The 19,627-nt window shown below is 37.8% G+C and overlaps 1 protein-coding gene across 2 annotated transcripts in view; it reads right to left on the bottom strand.

Annotated features, from left to right (window-relative positions):
- The window catches only part of TNPO1 (transportin 1), an 82,964-nt gene extending 66,903 nt beyond the window's left edge, over positions 1-16,061 (bottom strand). Inside the window, exon 1 of one of the 2 annotated variants that reach the window (XM_068535492.1) lies at positions 15,933-16,061. In XM_068535492.1, the coding sequence (XP_068391593.1) occupies positions 15,933-15,947 (15 nt within the window). In that variant the 5' untranslated portion in view covers positions 15,948-16,061. The remainder of the gene's footprint in view (positions 1-15,932) is intronic. The other variant, XM_068535489.1, reaches the window with a different exon arrangement.
- Between the last annotated feature and the right edge of the window lie 3,566 nt (positions 16,062-19,627).

The following is a 19,627-nucleotide window of genomic DNA, read 5'->3' as shown; positions in this document are numbered from 1 at the left end:
CATTATGTTGTATATCTTAAACTTACACAATGTTATATGTCAATTATATCTCCATAAAGCTGGTAATATATAAAAAATAAATAAGACAGTTTCACTACTACTTCTACAAAAAAACAAAACACGTTGGGTTGGAATGTATGTCTTTCTGGTCCAATGTTTCTTTTACTTCAAACTGCTTCTTTAATTCATAGTTCATAAAATATGGAAGTATAATTAATTAAAAGAACAGCTTGTCTTAAAGTAACATCACTCTACACTGATTACTTACTTGATGGTTCATGTGTGGACATACATGCAAGATGAAGACAAATCTGTAGGTACCTTAGCAAGACTATAATAGCTCTTGGTAAAACGCTGGTAATGAATGATTAAAAATGTATCAGCAGCAGGCAAGCTATTGATTATAGCTGCACTTACTGTATTTAAGACGATGGTAAAAAGGGCTATAATGCAAATAGCCAAATATTTTCCCATATAACACATCTGAAATTATAAGTAAAAAAAAAAAAAAAAAGGTATGATTCACTATTTTAGTATCTACTTTAAAGTGAGACATGCCTGTATAGTTGATAGGGAGCTAAGCTGATAGTTTTTTGAAAAATTAGGTAGCACATGGGGACAACCATTACAGATCATTTTGGTAACTACAAGTATACTGTTTCATTACAGCTAGATTCCTCCTAAAGTTCTGAAGTGAGAGGGCCCTATGAGTTTCTCATTCATGTCCAAAACTATCTTTGATTGTTAAAGTGTAATGGGATGATTCAATATTTCACATTTTCAAGTGTAAACAGAAAAAGGAACATAGCACAATGCTCACTGGCCAGGGCTGAATTGGTAAAAGGGTCAGAGCAGTTTAGACAGTAAAACAGAAAGGTGATACATGGTAAGTAGTCAGTAGGCTGATTATCATTAGTTTTTATCTAATCTTTCCTTTGTTCATTGAAATCTCACTCACACATACAGGGGCATATATCATTCATATTTCAGCTGTGGGAAGACAGACACAGCAGAAAAAACTCATGAAAGGAAATCAATTTTTATCCAACACAATGTTAGTGCCTGAGCTGAATATTGTTCTACACTATTTTTGTTGCTAAGCAGGAAGACAGAGTAGAGGAAAAGCATGGGCTCCAGAGTCATACATACAATCTCAGTTCTGCCAATTGTCTTTTTTAGGAAAGTAGCTTAACTTTCAGAGCCATAGTTTAGTTATCTGTGAAATGGTATTGATGGGAAGATTAACTGAGAATGTAAAATGATGCAATAGTAGATACTTAACGTTCAATCCCTTCACACTTCACCCCCCCAACTAAAATTATCATTAAGACACAGCTTTACTGATGATAGTCTGTATCATGAGATAGAATTAAGATGAAGATTACTTAAATTATTTTTGTATGATCAAAGAATATGCAACAAAATGGGCTGTCTGACCTGTCATTTAAATGAGTTGATATTCCAAAGAAATAGAAAAATCAAAAGAGAAATACTGGAGGAATAGAGGAACAAAGAAAAGAACCAGAAATCAAGCGGTGAATATTAAATCAGATATAAGTGTAATCAGTCTGTAAAAATTTTATAAGGGTGAAAACTAAGTAGGTGATTAAGGGCAGTCTTCATGGTATGCAAGGAGATAGGAAAAGAATATCACAAAATAAATTCTACAGATAGTCCACAAATGGAAAAAAAGCAGGAAATAATGTTGTATGATAGATGGTATATACAACAAATTGTTTAGTATGAAAAACAACAGCACATACTCTGAGTGTTCAAGTCTGTTGTTTTATTACCATGACAAAGAAACAATGAGGCTCAACCAAGACTGACACATAAAAAAATTAATGAATATAAAATCTAGAAAAAAATGTGAGATGGTAAGGAAATCTGAGATTACACTAGACATAAAAGATAACACTAATCTCTTATACATACTAAGGAAGTGTTCAGTTTATAAGAATATACCCTTAAAAACTGAACCTTGGGTTGAAAAGCTTATTGTTATCTTATAAACAGAGACACTGAGTTATCTATCAGCCAAATAAATATCATGTGGTTATCACCATCCATCCCCCTCATCCCATGAATTGGAATTTATCAATTTAAACTAACTGTAATTAGAAAATAGCGATCCCAACATCTTATCTCCAAAATGAAAACAGCATTAGACAACATCCCTATCTTGTTTTTTAAAAAATGGAGAAATCAAGACCCAGAAGCCAACATTACAAATTAATTAAGAAAAATAATTTGATTTCTATTTTTAAAAACATAGTAACAACATCCAGTTCTATATTATAAGGTTCTTTTCTCTCTTTGTTTTTGCATAGTGCACTGGTTTTCTGATAATTATCAGTAAAACCAAAGGCTCTTTCTAAAGGAAACTGAGTAGCCTGCAGCCCATGTCTAACCAATGGTTCTAATGGCAAGGTTGATACTTTGTGACTGCATTTCCTAAATGCAATTAATTAAACCAGGATTGGGCACCCAACTCTCCACATGATGAATCCCAGCACAAACAGATAAGCTAAGTCAATTGAATTTCCTTTCTCAGAAATATAAACAGGAAGTACTAGGATCATTTAAGCATTTACCAGTTCTCAAAGCAGAAGCTAAAAGGTCACAATGTGGTAGGCAAGTGGCCATCATTCGATTCCACACACATGACAAAATTATAAAGAGGCAAGAATTGTAAGCAAAAGCAGAGGAGAATGGACCAGCACAGAGAGGAAGCAAGGAAGCATTGAGCAAGATTACATGGTCCACCAGAGTGACAGTATCTGCTTCTGGGAGCTGCCTTGCTTCCAGATGGCTTTCTATTTCCACAAATGACTTTAAAAAAGTAATAAATCTCTCCCTTTCTCTTAAGACAATCTGAATTAAGTTTTCTTCCTTGGAACCAGAAGCACTTAATCAGAATAGAAATAGTAAATAACTATTTAAATATATAATCACATAATTTTATATATATATATATACAAAAATAAACTATTCCCAAAATGTATTTGCTTTAAGTAGAAGGAACTGAACTTTTTAGGGGAGTTCTCTCAGAATTGTAGGGCTCGGAACTGATGAAGGCTGATGACTATCATGTAAATCAATTTCCTCAGGCTGAACACCAGAGTAAATCTGAAAGCTGGCATGAAAGTCTCTGAGAGGTACTGAGTATAATGAATATACCCAGATGGGCAAAGAGCAGACTGAATAGGAAGAATAGAGAAAGCCAAGAACAAAACCAGCTGCCAGTTCAGGTGTGCACCCTCTTTACAGACAACAGAATTCCTTACCCATCTACTTCTATTCCTCCTCTCCCTTCTCTTGCCTTTTCCAAATTATATTACTTTGGTTCTGAGCACTGGCCATCACTGCCTCTGCTGCCATCAAGGGAAAAAAAAAATGCCTCAAATTCATTTTATTAACATTTATACTAGTGGGATATGTAGGGACAGTAGTAACTTACCCTCACTGTGATGCCAGATTTCAGGTAACACTTCTTCCCAAGACTCAGTCCACATCTCAAAGGACCTAAAACATCTCTTATCATGATTTCCAGGAGGCACCACTGTTTACAAATATGGTGGATAAACACATGCTTTATTTGAACAATTATAAAAGGGAGCTCCTAGTATATTTCAGCAATACAAACTTAGGCGATCCAACAAAACAGTAATACGGTCGGCCCTTTCTATCCACAGGTTCCACATGCCAGATGTGGAAGGCTGACTGTTCTACACCATTTTATATACGAGATTTGAGCGTTGTGCATTTTGGTATGGGTGGGGGTCCTGGAACCAATCCACATTAAATCTTAAACTACTATACCACTCTCTTGATTCTGAGCTTACTACCTGTGCTAAAACAAGACTCCAGAAAAACCTACTACCTTTACAGTTTCTCCACCGTTTCATCCTTGACTTACGGTGGGGTGGTGTCAGACCAAGGGAAGGATGACATGTGGGGAGGCGAAACAGACACTTCAACTCCCAGCAGCAGTGTAACTTCATGGGGTTTTAAGACAAACTGCCCAGGTCTTTAAGTCTTCTGTGCCACGATGAGCCAAAATAACATCAGGAAAAAAGGCGTGTCAGAGATCTGGGGCTCTTGTCTCAGTTCTTCTCTGCACAAAGAACTGCCTGGGCAATCCTGTACAAATCATTTACACTCATTTGGTTCATTTCCTCATTTATAAAGCAACTAAAGACCATGCTCCTTTTCAGCTTCTAGATGCAAAACATTTAGTAAATAATGAGTCTGGTCATATTCTACATACAAAAACCAGCCTTACTTCTTTTCTTTATACTTGCTACTGAAATTCTCCAAGTCTTCAGGGAAACTTGTATTCAACTCAATTGTTCAAGTGTAGTTCTGGGACTACTAAATTACCTGAGTGAGAGCTTCATGTCATTTGATTCTTTCAGCAAATACTTGGGCTCCTGTGAAAGGGCATGGCACTGCACCAGGTTTAGGTCATTTCTTACCAAAGTCATTCAGTAGTAAGAACAATCTTTAGCTGAAAATGTTATGTACAAAAATTTTCATCACAACTTGGGTTTCTACCCAACAGAAGTCTTTACCCATTATCCCCTCAAAACTGTGTAACAGAAAACTGTATAAAACATTATTGAACTAAAAATCCAATGGAGCATTCTAATTCCTACTCTGGAGCATCTGTGGTTTCAATGATTCACTGTTTAATGCTCTTTTCCTAAATTAAGTCTCCTAATATTTTCTAATAAAGGTTTGACAAGCAGCATTTTATGAGCTGAAACATATATCAGGACTCTTTAGTCCATGTCCATATATACTGCCAACTAAACTTTACCGCAAAAGAATTAACCCAAGTACTTTATTTTACCTTTCTAAACAATCAGCAGCAATAACTCTGAAAACATATCATTTATACTGAAGTCTGGTAAAATTTACATATGAAGTGTAAATATCTTCACTTTCCTTGTGCTTTCCTTCTGCCCTGATGCTCATCAAGGTGACATATTACACTCTGATCCACCATTACAAAGAGTTATAATCCAGATCTAGAAGTTTAAAATCATTCTTTTAATATAAGAATCAGTGCCTCTGATCTATTTATTTGACTTATCTGCCCACTTGAAACATGGAATTTCAGATTTTTCCAAGCACTCCATGGGAGGCACTGTTATACAGAGCTTAAGAGTACAAACCCTGGGGTTCCTTGGCTTGACTTTGAGTTCTTGCTCTGCCACTTATTAGTCATGGAAAGAATAATTAACCTATGATCTATAAAATGATATAATTAATAGTACTTCTATCTCATGGGGCTGTTATGAGGAGAAAATGGCAAAGTTCCATTAAAAAAAAAAAACTCTTTTTCTAAAAAGATGACAACTAAAAGCAGTATAAAACCCTAGACTGGATCCTGTACTGGAGGAAAAATGTTATAACAGATGTTAGTGGGACAAGTGACAAAATTGTAATACAGATTGTAAAAAACTAAATTTCCTGAATTCGATAACTATATGTGCTTTCAGAACAGAATATCCTGGCTCTTAAGATATACAGACTCAGGTTAAAGGGCAGAGGGGCAAGATGTATGCAACCTACTCTCAGATGATCAAAAAAATAATTACGTGTGTGTGGGGTGGGTGGGAAGAATGTGGCAAAACGTTAAAAAATTGGTGGATCCAGATAAGGGGTATATGGGAGTTCTCCCAATTATTCTCACAACTTTTCTCTAAGTTTCAAATTATTTAAAAATACCTTTAAAAACCAGCTTGGACTCCATTTACCCTCCACTACTGCTCAATTTCTCAATTTCCCTTCCATTCACAGAAACATCTTGAAAGTTATGTACAGTCACCATGTCCCCCTCTTCACTCCACTCCTCAGAGACTGAGATTTCCTTGTTGCCAAACCCAATGATTTCTTCTTGGCCTCATCTTAATTCCTCCACAGTGCTGAAAACGGGCAACAATTCCTTCACCTGTTAGCCTGTGGCATCACATCTCCCTTGGTTTTCCTTTTACTTCACTGGCTGCTCTTTGTCGGTCTCCTTTGCTGGCTCTCCCAACCCTAAATATCCCAGGCACCTTTCTCCTATCTACATAATCTCATCCAGTTTGTGCCACTGAATAGCTCTCTGAATTTCAGACTCAAGTAACCAACACCTTATAAGACATATCCACTTGTTTGTTAAATGGGTATCTCAAACTTTGCTGACTAAAACAGAACTCTTTCCCATCCCAAATCTGCTCCTCCTCCAGTTGCCTATTATCACTAAATGCAGTTATTACTGTTCATCCAGTTGTTCCGGCCAAAATACCAAGGACTCATTCTTGATTTCCCTTATATTCCACATTTAAACCATCAGTCAGTACTGTCAAAATATGTCCTTAATATATACCTTCAAAATATACTCTGAATCTGACCATTTCTCACCTTCTCCACTGTCTACCCCAGTCCAGATACCATTTTCTACAAAAGCATGGTCTACTACATTTGGTTTCCCAGCCTGCTCTTTTGTTCACTTACAGCCCCATACTGAGACAAAGCAGTAAAAATGATCAAGTTAGAATTGGAATTAAATCATGTCTTCTCTCCATCAAAACCGTCCAATGGTTTCTCATCACACTTAAAAATAAAACCTCATATTCTTACCATAGCATACAAAATTGTTCCTAATGTGGGGTCCTCCCTACTAGCAGACGCTGCCCCCCTTTTCCACTATGTTCCACACTAGTTTTCTTGCAGTTCCCTGATGTTGTTATGCTTTTTCCTACTTAAGAGTCTCACTTTTGCTTGTTCTTTCTTCAAATATTCATATTGCTCACTCCTTCTCATTCAGATTGCTGGCCAAATACGACCTTTAAGAAAGGCAATATTCTCTTCCCTCTCTCTCCACCCCATTACTATTTCTTCTCATTGCTTTAGTCAGTACCTATTTTTTCCCCTTTCTCTTCATTAAAAGTATCTTTAAATGAAAAATTGATGTTACTGCTTCTCATCGTATAAAAAAAGTAAACAATACAGATGAAATTCAAGTACCTCTCCTAATCCTGGTCTCCTCCCCAAAGGTACTCTAATATGCATTTGATGTGTATCCTTGCAGAGCTGTTTTTTGCTCATTTAAATCGTATGTTTCTGTCGAAATAAAAAGAATTTTATTTCTGTTCTATAAAAACTCATCCAAAATATGCCTTAGCTTTCCTACTCATTGTATATATAGCTCTATTTCATTATAATTTTATTCCATTACAAGCAATTCATTCATTCAACAAATATTTACTGAGTACCTATATTCTAGGCACTGTTCTAGTTATTGCAAATAGAGCAATAAATAAAACAAAGATTTTGCCCTCTTAGAGCTTATTCATGTGAAAGACAATAAACAGAATATTTAGTGCTAACTTCCCTGCAAAGGCCCAGACGGTAAATATTCTGGACTTTGCAGACCACGTTCAGGCCAAACAGTAAGAATACGTCTGTTGTGTGTTCTTTGTTTTTGTTTTACAACCCTTAAAAAAATGTAAAAACCATTCTTAGCTCATAGGCTGTACAAAAACAGGCCACACAGCAATGGAGCTCTAGCTTGCTGATCCCTGATATAGTGTGTTAGGAGGTGGTGTGTGCTATGCACAAAGTAAAAAAGAATCCAGGATAAGGGGGATGGGGGGTTAGGATGCAGTATTAAACGGAGTGTTTAGAGAATGTGAGATCTGAGCAAAGACCTGGAGGTAAGGCCAGTGAGCAAGGAGGGAAAGTGGTAGTAGGAAATGAGGTCAGGGAAGTAAGGAGAAAGGGGAGTGGGCTGGGCAGACTATGTAGAGCCTTGTAGTCTACTGTAAGGACTAGATTTTCTCTGAGTGAAAGGGGGAACCATTGCAGCGCTTTGAATAGAGGAGTGACAGGGACTATCTTAATTTGTGAAAGGTTTGCTCTGGCTACTGTACTGAGGGAAGACTACTGGGAGGAGGGTAGGGTGGAATAGGGAGACCAGGTAATAACCTATTTAAGTAATCCAAAGAGATACGATGGTAGTGGCTTGGACCAGGGTGGTGGCAGTGGAAAAGGTGAAGCATGGTAAGATTCTGGATCTATTTTGATGATATAGAAAAAAACTGGTCGCCCTGAAGGAATGGATCTAAAGTGTCAAAGAAAAAGCAAAGTCAAGAACAACTCCAATATTTAGCCTGAGGTACTGCGAGGATGGAGTTGCCATTGACAAACCAAAATGGGGAAGTCTATGGGTAGAGTAGGTACTGGGGAGGAAGTTTAGGAGGTAAGTTTTGGACAAGCTAAGTTTGAGGCCTATTATTAGACATTTAGGTAGAGATGTTGAATAGGCAGTTGAACATGTAAGGAATTAGGGAGAGAGGCTTAAGATCTAAATTTGGGCATTGTTAGCATTTAGATGGTATTTAAAGCCATGAGACTGAATGAGATTACCAATGGACTGAGTATTTATGAAAAAAAACAAGGATTGAGCTCTGGGGCTCTCCAACACTAAGAGGTCTGTGAGAAGAAAAGCAAAGGAGAATTACAAGGAGGCAGGCACTGAGGTAGGAGATAACCAACGGTGTAAGGTATCCTGCAAAGCAAAGAAGAAAGTGTTTCAAGAATGAAATAGCTCTGTCAAATGTTGCTGATAGGTCACGTAAGATGAACAGAATCAAGGACATATGGCATTTGGCAACATGGAAGTTACTGGAGAAACTAAGGAGCTGTTTCAGCAGGAACAGTTCACTGGCCTGATCGGAGTGGGTTTAATAGAGTATGGGAGGAGAAACCTTGGCAATAGCAAATATAGACAACTCTTTCGGGGAATAATGCTGCAAAAGGAAACCAAAAATATGGGGAAACAGGTGGTGAAGAGTGGATCAATTTTTTTAAGATGGCAGAAATAATAGTTTGTCTGTTTGCTGACAGAAATAATCCAGTAAAGAAAAAAATTGATGTGGAAGGACAGAAGCTGAAGCAATTCCTTGAGCAGATGATAGAGGAGAAAGGATGGATCTAGTACAAAAGCATACAGAAGAACATAAAACAGTTCACCTAAGATAAAAAGCAGGAAGAGAGCATGTACTGACACAGATGATGGTAGTTCATGGGGTGGTGGGAGTGTGTGGAAGTTTTCTGATTGCTTCAATTTTCTTAACAAAATAGGAAGCAAGGTCATGAACTGAAAATGAAGATGGGAAAAGTTATATTGGAGGTTTGAAGAAGATATGAAATAGTTATTGAGGAAAGTAGGAAAGTGAACAGACTAGGAAAATACAGTATAATCAACAGGCAGCATTAACAAGTAATGTGAGGTATGTGGTCATGTGTGGTTGTGTGTTTTCTTCCAGCCATACTAAGTTATATAGGGGCAGGCACAAAGAAAGCAGAGAGTTGGTTTTAACCAGGGTATGGTTCTACTAAACAAGCAAAGAGCAAGGGAGCTATCCAAAGGAGTGATTAACCATGGAATTTAAACTGAGTAAGAAAGGAAGTAAAAACATCAAGAGGGTGAATGGCAGGGACACAGTAATAGGATCAATGGACTGGTGATTCCATTGGGGTAAAAAGAAGGTTGGGGCTGAGATACTAGCTAGAAGGAATGAACTACTAAAAAAGGAAGTATGGTCAAAGAGTAGAAAACATGAAATGGTAACCACAGAGGGACTGTAGTTATTGACAATGCAAGAGGGTACCACTTTGGGAGTGAATGACTGAGATAAGATAGAATAGATGGGAAGAACACTGGAGGAAAGATCAGGTATACTCATTTTAATCTCAATATAAAGACTGAGATGGTATAGAGAGGCAATGAGCCTGGAGCTAAAATAATTGAGAAATGAGGAGGAATGACCTGAACAGTTAGCAGTTGATAGCAATCATGAAGGGTAGTAGTCACATAATCTGATGACATAATCCAAAACAGGATTTTTAGGGAGAAGGGAGGGAGAACAGTAGCTAGATTGAGACTGGATTTTGTGGATGACGGACTGTAAATTCCAGCAGGCACGGTAGAAGAATATGAAGAGTTGTTACGGGGTTTCAAAAAAAGGAGACAAATATAGACCTTTTAATGATTTAGAATGCAGGAGATAAAAGGTGACCTGGGCTTCCCTGGTGGCGCAGTGGTTAAGAATCCACCTGCCAATGCAGGGGACACGGGTTCGAGCCCTGGTCCGGGAAGATCCCACATGCTGCAGAGCAACTAAGCCCATGTACCTCAACTACTGAGCCTGCGCTCTAAAGCCCGTGAGCCACAACTACTGAAGCCTGTGCACCTAGAGCCCATGCTCTGCAACAAGAGAAGCCACCGCAATGAGAAGCCTGCGCACCACAACAAGAGTAGCCCCCGCTGAGAAAGCCCACACGCAGCAACAAAGACCCAATGCAACCAAGAATAAATAAATAAAATTAAAAAAAATAAAAAAAAAAAAGGTGACCTGGAAGTCTGGAGGTTCTGTGGCAACTGACAAAGACATCCTTGAATATACATGATTCCTGATATACCCCTATGTTTCTCTAAGAAATGGAAATTGCTTAGGTCGAAAATGTTTTTACTTTAAAATTAAAATGGCTATACTGATTTATTCAATGTTTGAGTTTCCCTACAATCTTATCGATACATACTAGTAAAACTTTATCACTTTTGCCAATATGATGGGTAAAAAAAATTTCACTGTTTTACTTTGCATTTCCCTATTGGTGGGGTAGAGGATTATTTCATGATTATTGGCTAGCTGTACTTCCTCTTCTGTGGATTTGCCCACTTAAAAAATTGGATTCTCTTCTTAGTTTATAGCACCTAAAAATAACCTATTTTTTCTATTTCTCTGCTCTTAATGAATCACACAAATCAACGTTGCAAATTTCTCATTTCAAATCTTTCAATGGCTCATGCTAGGGCAACACAAGGCTCGGTAGGTACCTCTTCCTGAAATCCTTCTAGTGTATACTTTAAGAGATTCTCTACTTAAAGCCCACCAATCAAATCTGGCCACACCTATTAGTTTCCATATTGTCTATGGCTGCGTTTGCACTACAATGGCTGAGTTGGTTTGGGCTACAAAGCAGAAAATATTTACTGGGTGTCTCTTCAGATTTATATCATAAGAGCTTTATCTACACTTCATTGCACTTTTTTGTTTACATATCTCTCTCTACAGTAGTATCTAAATCTCTTGAGGACAAGGGACAATGTCAGCACTAAAAATGCTTACTGAATGAATAAAGGGAACAAGTCCTTCATAATTTGGCATGTTTCTCATCACTTTCCTATGCTCTAAAATAAACTATATTTTTACTTCATTAAGTATTTTTCAAAAACATTATTTCTAATGGCAGCATAATGATCAATGTTTTATATTCATTTACTTACAATTTTGATGGATACCACCTATTCCTAATCATTTATTTGTATCTATTTTGTACACTCACAATCTGCTGAAGTATTTCTCCCCCCTAATTCCTTCCCTAGTAAAGACAAAAGCAATGGAATCTTGGCCTTTCTGGGATCAACCTTTTCATCTATGGTGGTTACTTTGGCACCTGAGGTTTCAGAGACTTCACCGATAATTATTTCACTAATGGCTTCAGAGTGCTTCAAAGTCAACTATAAAACGCGACTCAAAATTTTTTTTTTTGCTTTAGTTTTCAGTATAAAATTAATCTCACACACCTTGTTGGTAGTCTTCTCCTTAACTGGAACATCTCAATTATTAATTTATTTTTTTTTAAATTAAGATTTTAGTTTACTTTGCCAGTGGTTTCACTAAACATATTTTTCAATATAGTTATTTATTGGGCCTTTGTCACTTCTCTTATACCCCAAATTTGATGGATTTGTTTTTTTCTCCTCTATTTGTGTTGAGGTCTTCAAAAGAGTGTTTCACCCACAAATGTTTGCTGCAATCATTTTAGAAACCAGCTTTATATATTCATTACATTCATTACATACATACATACATATTACATCTCATCCAGGTAAGGAGTTTTTTTTTTCCTTTTTAAAATATACTTGGATAGTTAAGTCTTACCTGTTTTAACTTTGTAATTTACTCATTCATTACTTCCAGCTCAGTTTCACTATCTTAATAATGTGATCTACGATCTACAATTAACAGATTCACTCTTATAGTGAATTATAAGATTCCTTTAAAGATTCTGTATTCATTCAATGTATACATATTCATTATAAGATTCTGAGTATGTGTATCACATAAAACTTTACAAAGTTTTGAGTTTTGTAATGAGGCAGATCTAGATTCAGATCCAGCCTTGAACACTCTTGAGTCCTTGGGCAAAGTACTTACCTACCGATACTTCAGTTCTCCCATCCAGTAAAATGGAAGTAACTCTCATGTGTAAAGCGACATAGGGCTAGGATAATGAGCATAATGTACATAAAAGTAACAATGTATGTTAAAGGCCTGCAAATGATGCCTAGTATATTATACAGAAAAAAATGTTAATTCACTCTCTCTTCCCTCCCAACTCAAGCAAAAGGGCAATAAATGCTGTGCTCCTCAACTTAAGTCCATTATTAAATTCCCTTAAGTAAAAGCAGTTTGGCGATATGAACCATGAGCTCTGGATGTTCATACACTCTGACCCAACACTTTCACTTTGGGAAATCTATCTTAATGAAATAATCTAAAACACAGAAACGGTTTTATGTATAAGAATATTCACTGTAGTGTTTCTTACAACTGCAAAAAGAAACTTGCTAACTGTCCAACAGTAAAACGTTTACTTATGAGAAATTCACAAAAACATTATGTGGTCATTTGAAAAGATGCCGATGAAATAATTTAATAGCAAGAGAAAGCTTATGGTGCTAGGTGAAAACAGCAGAATGCAAAATTGTTAATATTAAAGTCTCAACTGTGTAAAGATCAAATAAACTGAGAAAAAATATTGGAAGGAAATGTATCAAAGGGTTTATAGTAGTTACCTCATGGTCCTGATATTAGTGATTATTATTTTATGGTGTTTTCTATAGTTTTCTAAAATACCAATGATCATGACAATGATGATAATAATAGCAGTTATTATGTATGAAGTGTTTACTACATGCCAGACCAAGTTCTAAGAGCTTAGTATTAACTCATTTAACCCTCATAAGATTAATTCCTTAAAAGATGAGATAACTGAGGCATAGTGAGATGAAGTAATTTGTTCAAGGTTACACAGTTAATTATGGAAGGTGCCAAGACTTGAATCCAAGTAGTCTGGCTCCAGAGTTCCTGCTTCTGCTATACTACACTGAAAAGACTAGTTTTGTTTAAAAATTTTAACCATTAAAAAGGTACATGTCAATTCAAACCCTGTGGCCTTTCAGATATGAGATTTCTTTCAGCTTTCCATCAGTTCTGAATTCAAATATTTGCTTTGCCATCAGGTGCCATTCTGGAATAAGATGTAGCCACCATTCCTGTATACGTTCTATCTACTCCAGAAAATTCTAAGACAAATCTCCACCCCTATTTCCTGTTTCAATATCTCATTTAACCACTGAGACTCTGGAACTCTTAACATTCTTACTTATTACACCTACTGACAGTACTTCAAAGAATTCTTCTAGTAAGGAGGTCTTAGAGCAAGCAAGGGTGGCTTCTAGAAACTCTTTCCCACACTAACTAACACCCATCCATGTAACTACAATTACAGTTTGTAGTTGTAATTGTAGTGGTAAATCTACAGTTACCACTTTTGCAAACATCTGTCTTCCATTGTGAAGTTCTCACCCTCTGCAACCCAGGAGACCCCTTACCTGCCAACGCTCACCAGATAGCTACCATAGCACTGGCTGAATGGAACCAACTAAGAAAGATTTTCAACACCTGGGGAATTTAACTGTCTCTCATCCTCCTTTCTGAAGGTGACATTATTCTCCACTGTTTTTAAAAACTTCATCAGTTAATCAATCACCTTGACTTTCTCAGCTTTCTCACCCTTTTGCTGGTAAACCAAATTGTTTTCTTACGAACAAGGTCTTTTTGGCACCAATACATACTCAAATATCAATTCCAGGAAAAAATATTCATAATGTACACCCTGGGCAATAAAAATAACTTCCACTTACTGTGTTCTTCTCTGCAGTTTACATGTGATAAATTTATTTCATTACGTATGTCACTTGGTTTGGTTTCCTTTATAACCAAATTCCTTTTCTTAAAAACAGTATCTGCAGAATCCAACATGGTTAACTGCAATTCTTCTAAACATAGTACATTTATATTTCAATGCAGTTCATTTACAGTATTTAGAAGAACAGAGTTCATGAGATGGCTTTAACATTATATAAAGAAAAAAACTAGTCATAAAAACAATGAATACAATAACAAGTGTTGATAATGGAAAGATTTACAACCAGAATCATACATATTTTTACCAAAATCTTATCCTGCTCACAATATATAATGATAATAAGCTCGATTACTTTAAAATATTTTTATAGATATTTCAGTGGGAGGAATTTAGTAATTCCCTAAATATCTAGGCTGAAGATATAACTACATCAAGGCTAATCTGGTGGGGGCCCCTTTTAGGAAAAAGAAAATGGAGCACTAATAGTTCATTAGGCTCCTATTAAATTAGGTGAAGTAAAAACCATACTCCAAACTGTTACACATTTATGCGTTGCATATGCTGAGGAGTAAAGAAGAAATCTGCACCTTCAAGCTAATATTTCTCTTTTGCAGTTGCAAGTTTTCAACTTGGCGGAGTCATTCTCTAAGAAGAATGGGGTGCAGGAGGGCGTGAAAACAGAATGGTTTTCAAAAGACGGAATCCTCCCCTGCTTCATTAAGCATAACTTATTTACCATTCTAATATGAAAATTTAATAAAACAGAGAAACTTAAAATCCAGAAGTAATTTGTTATCCTAATAATGAGCATGTCAGGACAGCCATTTTACAACCTTAAAGTTTCAAATACCTATTCCACGATACAATTTGTATTTTAAAAACATCTTTCCTTTAGATTAAAAAAAAAAGAAAAGCACCATTTATGCACTCATCATTGAAGTCATGAGCTTCAACGCAGGATCGTTACTGAGCTTCTTAATACAACTGTCAAAATCAATTTGTGGATAGTCTCCAACTTTAAATTTCTACATTTTTATCTGCTGAAGAACCGAACTGATTAGCGATTGTTAAGATAACGGACTTAAACTGTAAGCAATCCTTGCAAAATCCAGTTGATTTTTAAAATCAGGAAACAAATAACAGGCGATTGTTTTTGAAGGATGAAAGCCATGCCCAAAACAGGTTGATTGTGGCGTGGGTCCGCTTCTCAGCAGCAGTTCCCTGTGGCGCGTTCGCGTGAGAGAAGTACAAAAGGGCAAAAGCGCAAAAAACACAAACCCACGCAAAACCCGGACAGTTACAAACATTAAAATTATGTACACATGTCGTGAAACCATGAGTCCCCAAGTGGAAAGAACCGCCTGGAGAAAGCGATCAGCCAGCGGAGTGTGGTGGCGATGGTGTGTGTGGACCAGGGACACCCGGGCAGAGGGGGCCGGGCGGGGACAAAGACCGGGCATCCGGGGCAGCGCCCGACAGTGCCCAGAACCCTCGGGAAGCAGGTGTCCCAGGGCAGCGACTGCGGTACCCAGGGCCCTGAAACGCCGCGGTTTAATGGTCGGGGGCAAAGGCTCCCCGAGGAACACACCCTCTTCCCACCGCCCCTAACGGGCTTCAGGCCCTAACCTCGGACACCTGAAGAGCCGCCGCCAGCCCCCTGCCCGGATCCCCAGGGACGCCCGGGCGGGCAGCTGTTGGGCTTAGAACCGCGCCGCCGCCGCCGCCGCCGCCGCCGGGCTCCAAACGGCCGGGCGGGCACCGAGAATGCGGCAGCCGGTCCGGCGCCTCTCCCCGCGGCCCGTCAGGCAGCTTCCGAACAGCTTGCCTCCGTTCCCGCCCTCCAGTCCGGGGCCGCGCACCCTCACGCCACCTACCCGGTCCCAAACCATCCCAGAGGCCTCCGGCGCTCGGGCCCTCTGCCGAAGCGGCGTTGCCTACCCTCCGGGGCCTGAAATGGCTGCGGAACAAAGAAAACCTGGGCTCCAGGGAGCGCCGGTCTGATTGGGCGTGGGCGGGGCCTGCCACGGGAACGTTCGGCGGCTGTCGCCTTGGCAACGGCGGCGGGGCTGGGAAAACCGCGGCCCGGGCCTGCGGCGCCTATGGGTCTACGCCCGGCGGCGCGTGGCAGCGGTTTCTAAGCCCGCGCTGCAGCCTCGGACTTCGGCCCGCCGCCAGGCTTCCGCTCGCGCCCCCTGCGGCCGGCGCGCGGGCCCGAGCCTCTGGCTCGCTGGAGGAGCCCGCACGGACGCTGCTCCGCGCTGTGAGGCCTCGACCAAAATGGCCTGTACATGTGGCTGACTCCGAGCACGACGACCCTACCCCAGCCCAACTTCCATACCTCAGAACCACCTCCAAAGTGACAGCCCTTCCCGGGGAGCCTATTAAACACCGAACGTGCCGCATATTCCACAATAATACAGTTCCATCGCCGCTGGTAAAAAGGAGAAATGGCTTCAGTGGATAGATTCGGTGGACGGTCCTCCGCTAATATTGCAGGATAGCTTTTGAGGTATGCTGTATCTAACACATCAACTGCTTTGTAGGTGAAATTAAATGCCTTCTAAAATTAGGTTTTACGTCTCCAGGCGTGTATTCATATAAAACTAGGTTCTTGCTCTTAGAAATAACAAGTCCTCCTCTCCGTAACCGGCCATCACGAGAAATTAAAATGTCTTCTATTTTCCGAACAGAAAATAATTCAAAATGGGAGAGGTAGACTTTTTATATACTCAATTATAATAATGGTAGTGAATAGATAAAAAGCAGTGCCCTTACCTCACGGTATTCTTCTATATAAATTTACTATATGTGAATATTTTATATTTGCATAGCTAGATCATTATTTCCTAAGGTGATGATGCCGCTGATGATATGCTTCCTCACATGGTCAATGTGTCAAAAGGCCAACAGTTTTGACTATCCTACTTGCAAGTGCTGTATATATTATGTTTTGAAAATGTGTAGTGATTGTTGCCTTCCAGGCATATTCTAGATAAAATTAGAGTACCAATACTAGGAAGTGTTTTTATACTGAGACATCTTACTTGTTAATAAATTTGTTAATAATTTTCGTTTGCAACAACAATCATTTTACGAAAGAACAAGTTTATTTAACTTAAATTTTGAGTATAAAGGGAACATTTCTCCAGGACATGGAAGCAACCTAAGTGTCCATCGACAGATGAATGGATAAAGAAGATGTGGCACATATATACAATGGAATATTGCTCAGCCATAAAAAGAAACGAAATTGAGTTATTTGTAGTGAGGTGGATGGACCTAGAGTCTGTCATACAGAGTGAAGTAAGTCAGAAAGAGAAAAACAAATACCGTATGCTAACACATATATATGGAATCTAAAAAAAAAAAAAAAAAACGGTTCTGAAGAACCTAGGTGCAGGACAGGAATAAAGACACAGACATAAAGAATGGACTTGAGGACCCGGGGAGGGGGAAGGGTAAGCTGGGACGAAGTGAGGGAGTGGCATGGACGTATACACACTACCAAATGTAAAATAGATAGCTAGTGGGAAGCAGCCGCATAGCACAGGGAGATCAGCTCGGTGCTTTGTGACCACCTAGAGGGGTGGGATAGGGAGGGTGGGAGGGAGACGCAAGAGGGAGGAGATATGGGGATATATATATATGTATGGCTGATTCACTTTGTTATAAAGCAGAAACCAACACACCATTGTAAAGCAGTTATACTCCAATAAACACGTTAAAAAAAAAAAGGACCATTTCTGTCATTAGGAAATTGAACATGGCAAGAAAAAAAATTTAACTAAAATATTCGTAATTATGATTTTAACATTTTCTGATGGTAATTCGATAGCAGTTGAATACAATAGCATACAGAAAAAAGAGGCCCCCAAAATAGGAATAGATTACCAAGAAAAAAATCTTAATGTAAACCTTCCTAAATGGTAGTTCAGTGTATCTGCAGGGATATGTGTCCAAATAACAAACAGGGTTTATTTCTGCATTTGAAAATTTCCATCATGGAATAGGGAGCCTTGTTCTGTACAAATGAGCATGTATGTGGTATCTGTATTCTACTTTGCTAAAGAAAAATAACAGGAATACTTTTTAAATATGTAGGAATAGCAAATAATGACCGATGTAAAGAACTATTGATTAAGTAATTAGTAAGGAATTCACCTGATTAATAGTTTGGAAATAATTGAAATGGATTGGAAAGAAGTGAAGTATTATTTAGTGTATGCGAGAGGATTTATTGGCCAAAAGTTTTTGAAAGAAAAAATATTGATTACCAGTATTTTGAAATTAAGACTAGGCAAATTAAATATCCATTCTTTTATAAAATTTAAATGAAAGTGGATTAAAATTTTAATATAAAATAGTTCTGCAATGAATAAAGAGATACTTAGACATATAGCCTTTTTATCTTTATCCTTTAGGTTAAATTAAAAATACATGTTTTAAACCGTAAATCTTCTTATCATTAGCAAGGATTTATTAACACAGCTTATTTTAGTTTACATTTCCTGTTATTTGTTTTCTCTTGGCACAGTTAGTGCATGAAGTAGCAGCTACCCAGTAGTGTTTTCTCTTTGTACCCAAATACAGTCCTGCAATGCTCATGTGATAAAACTTTGAAGAATTGTCAGTACTTTTTAATGACATATACTGAAATTAAAAACAGTAAATAAACTTTGAGTTTAACTTCAGAACCTATTACAGATATCTTATATTTTAAATTTCTGTATTAAAATTTATTTCTTAGGTAAAAAAATTGACCAAGATAAAAATCAAAGAATGGTAGAAATTACAAAATAGCATTAAAGGAGAAAACATACCTATAAGCTTTCACCTTGGAAGGAAAAGATGCTTACTCTAGGATGTAGCACTGTCAAAACAAGCATGAAGCTGGGAGGCAGAGGGCTTGTATGTACTTGCAAACACTTTCAGTTCTGTCCTGAGCTTCACTTTCCTTGCTTTAAACAGGATTAAATATGAAAGTATGTTAGGAGCGCATTAGCAGAGTGCCTGGCAGATAGTTAGAGGGCAATAAAAGACAGTATTACTAGGTATTAATATGTATAAAAGAGCAGATATTTGACAAGGAGGAATGGTTATTGAAAAAATAATAGGACTGGAAATCCATAAGTTGTTAAATAAATATCTTTAATAGTAAATTATTAGTGAGTATATAGAAACTCAGTAAGAGAAGTGATCTAATAATCTATTAGATACAGGGAAGCTTCTAAAATAGAAAACTTCTAAGAAATGTTTCCATCTTATGCTTCTGGAAAGTTGGCAATTCTCATTCAATCCTTTAACACTAGGCAGTTTAAGGAATTGCCTTCCATTGAAATATGTTCAGATTGTCAATAAGGAAAAAACATTTAAAAAGTAATTGTTTAGAGGAATTTAATTCAAATATTGGAAGAGGACAGTTGTAGTCAATATTCAGAAATGTGTATATAATCTATAAGCATTTCTCATTTAAAGCAAACCCAAGATATAGTTTGAATGTACAGAAGAGATACACAAGGGAATTATTATTAACTGGGAAAGGATTAACTTCAAAGTCCCTTTAACTATT

Source organism: Eschrichtius robustus, chromosome 2 (assembly GCF_028021215.1).
Source record: "Eschrichtius robustus isolate mEscRob2 chromosome 2, mEscRob2.pri, whole genome shotgun sequence".
In the NCBI taxonomy this organism is placed as follows: Eukaryota; Metazoa; Chordata; class Mammalia; order Artiodactyla; family Eschrichtiidae; genus Eschrichtius; species Eschrichtius robustus.
This window is presented reverse-complemented; position numbering and strand designations above follow the sequence as displayed.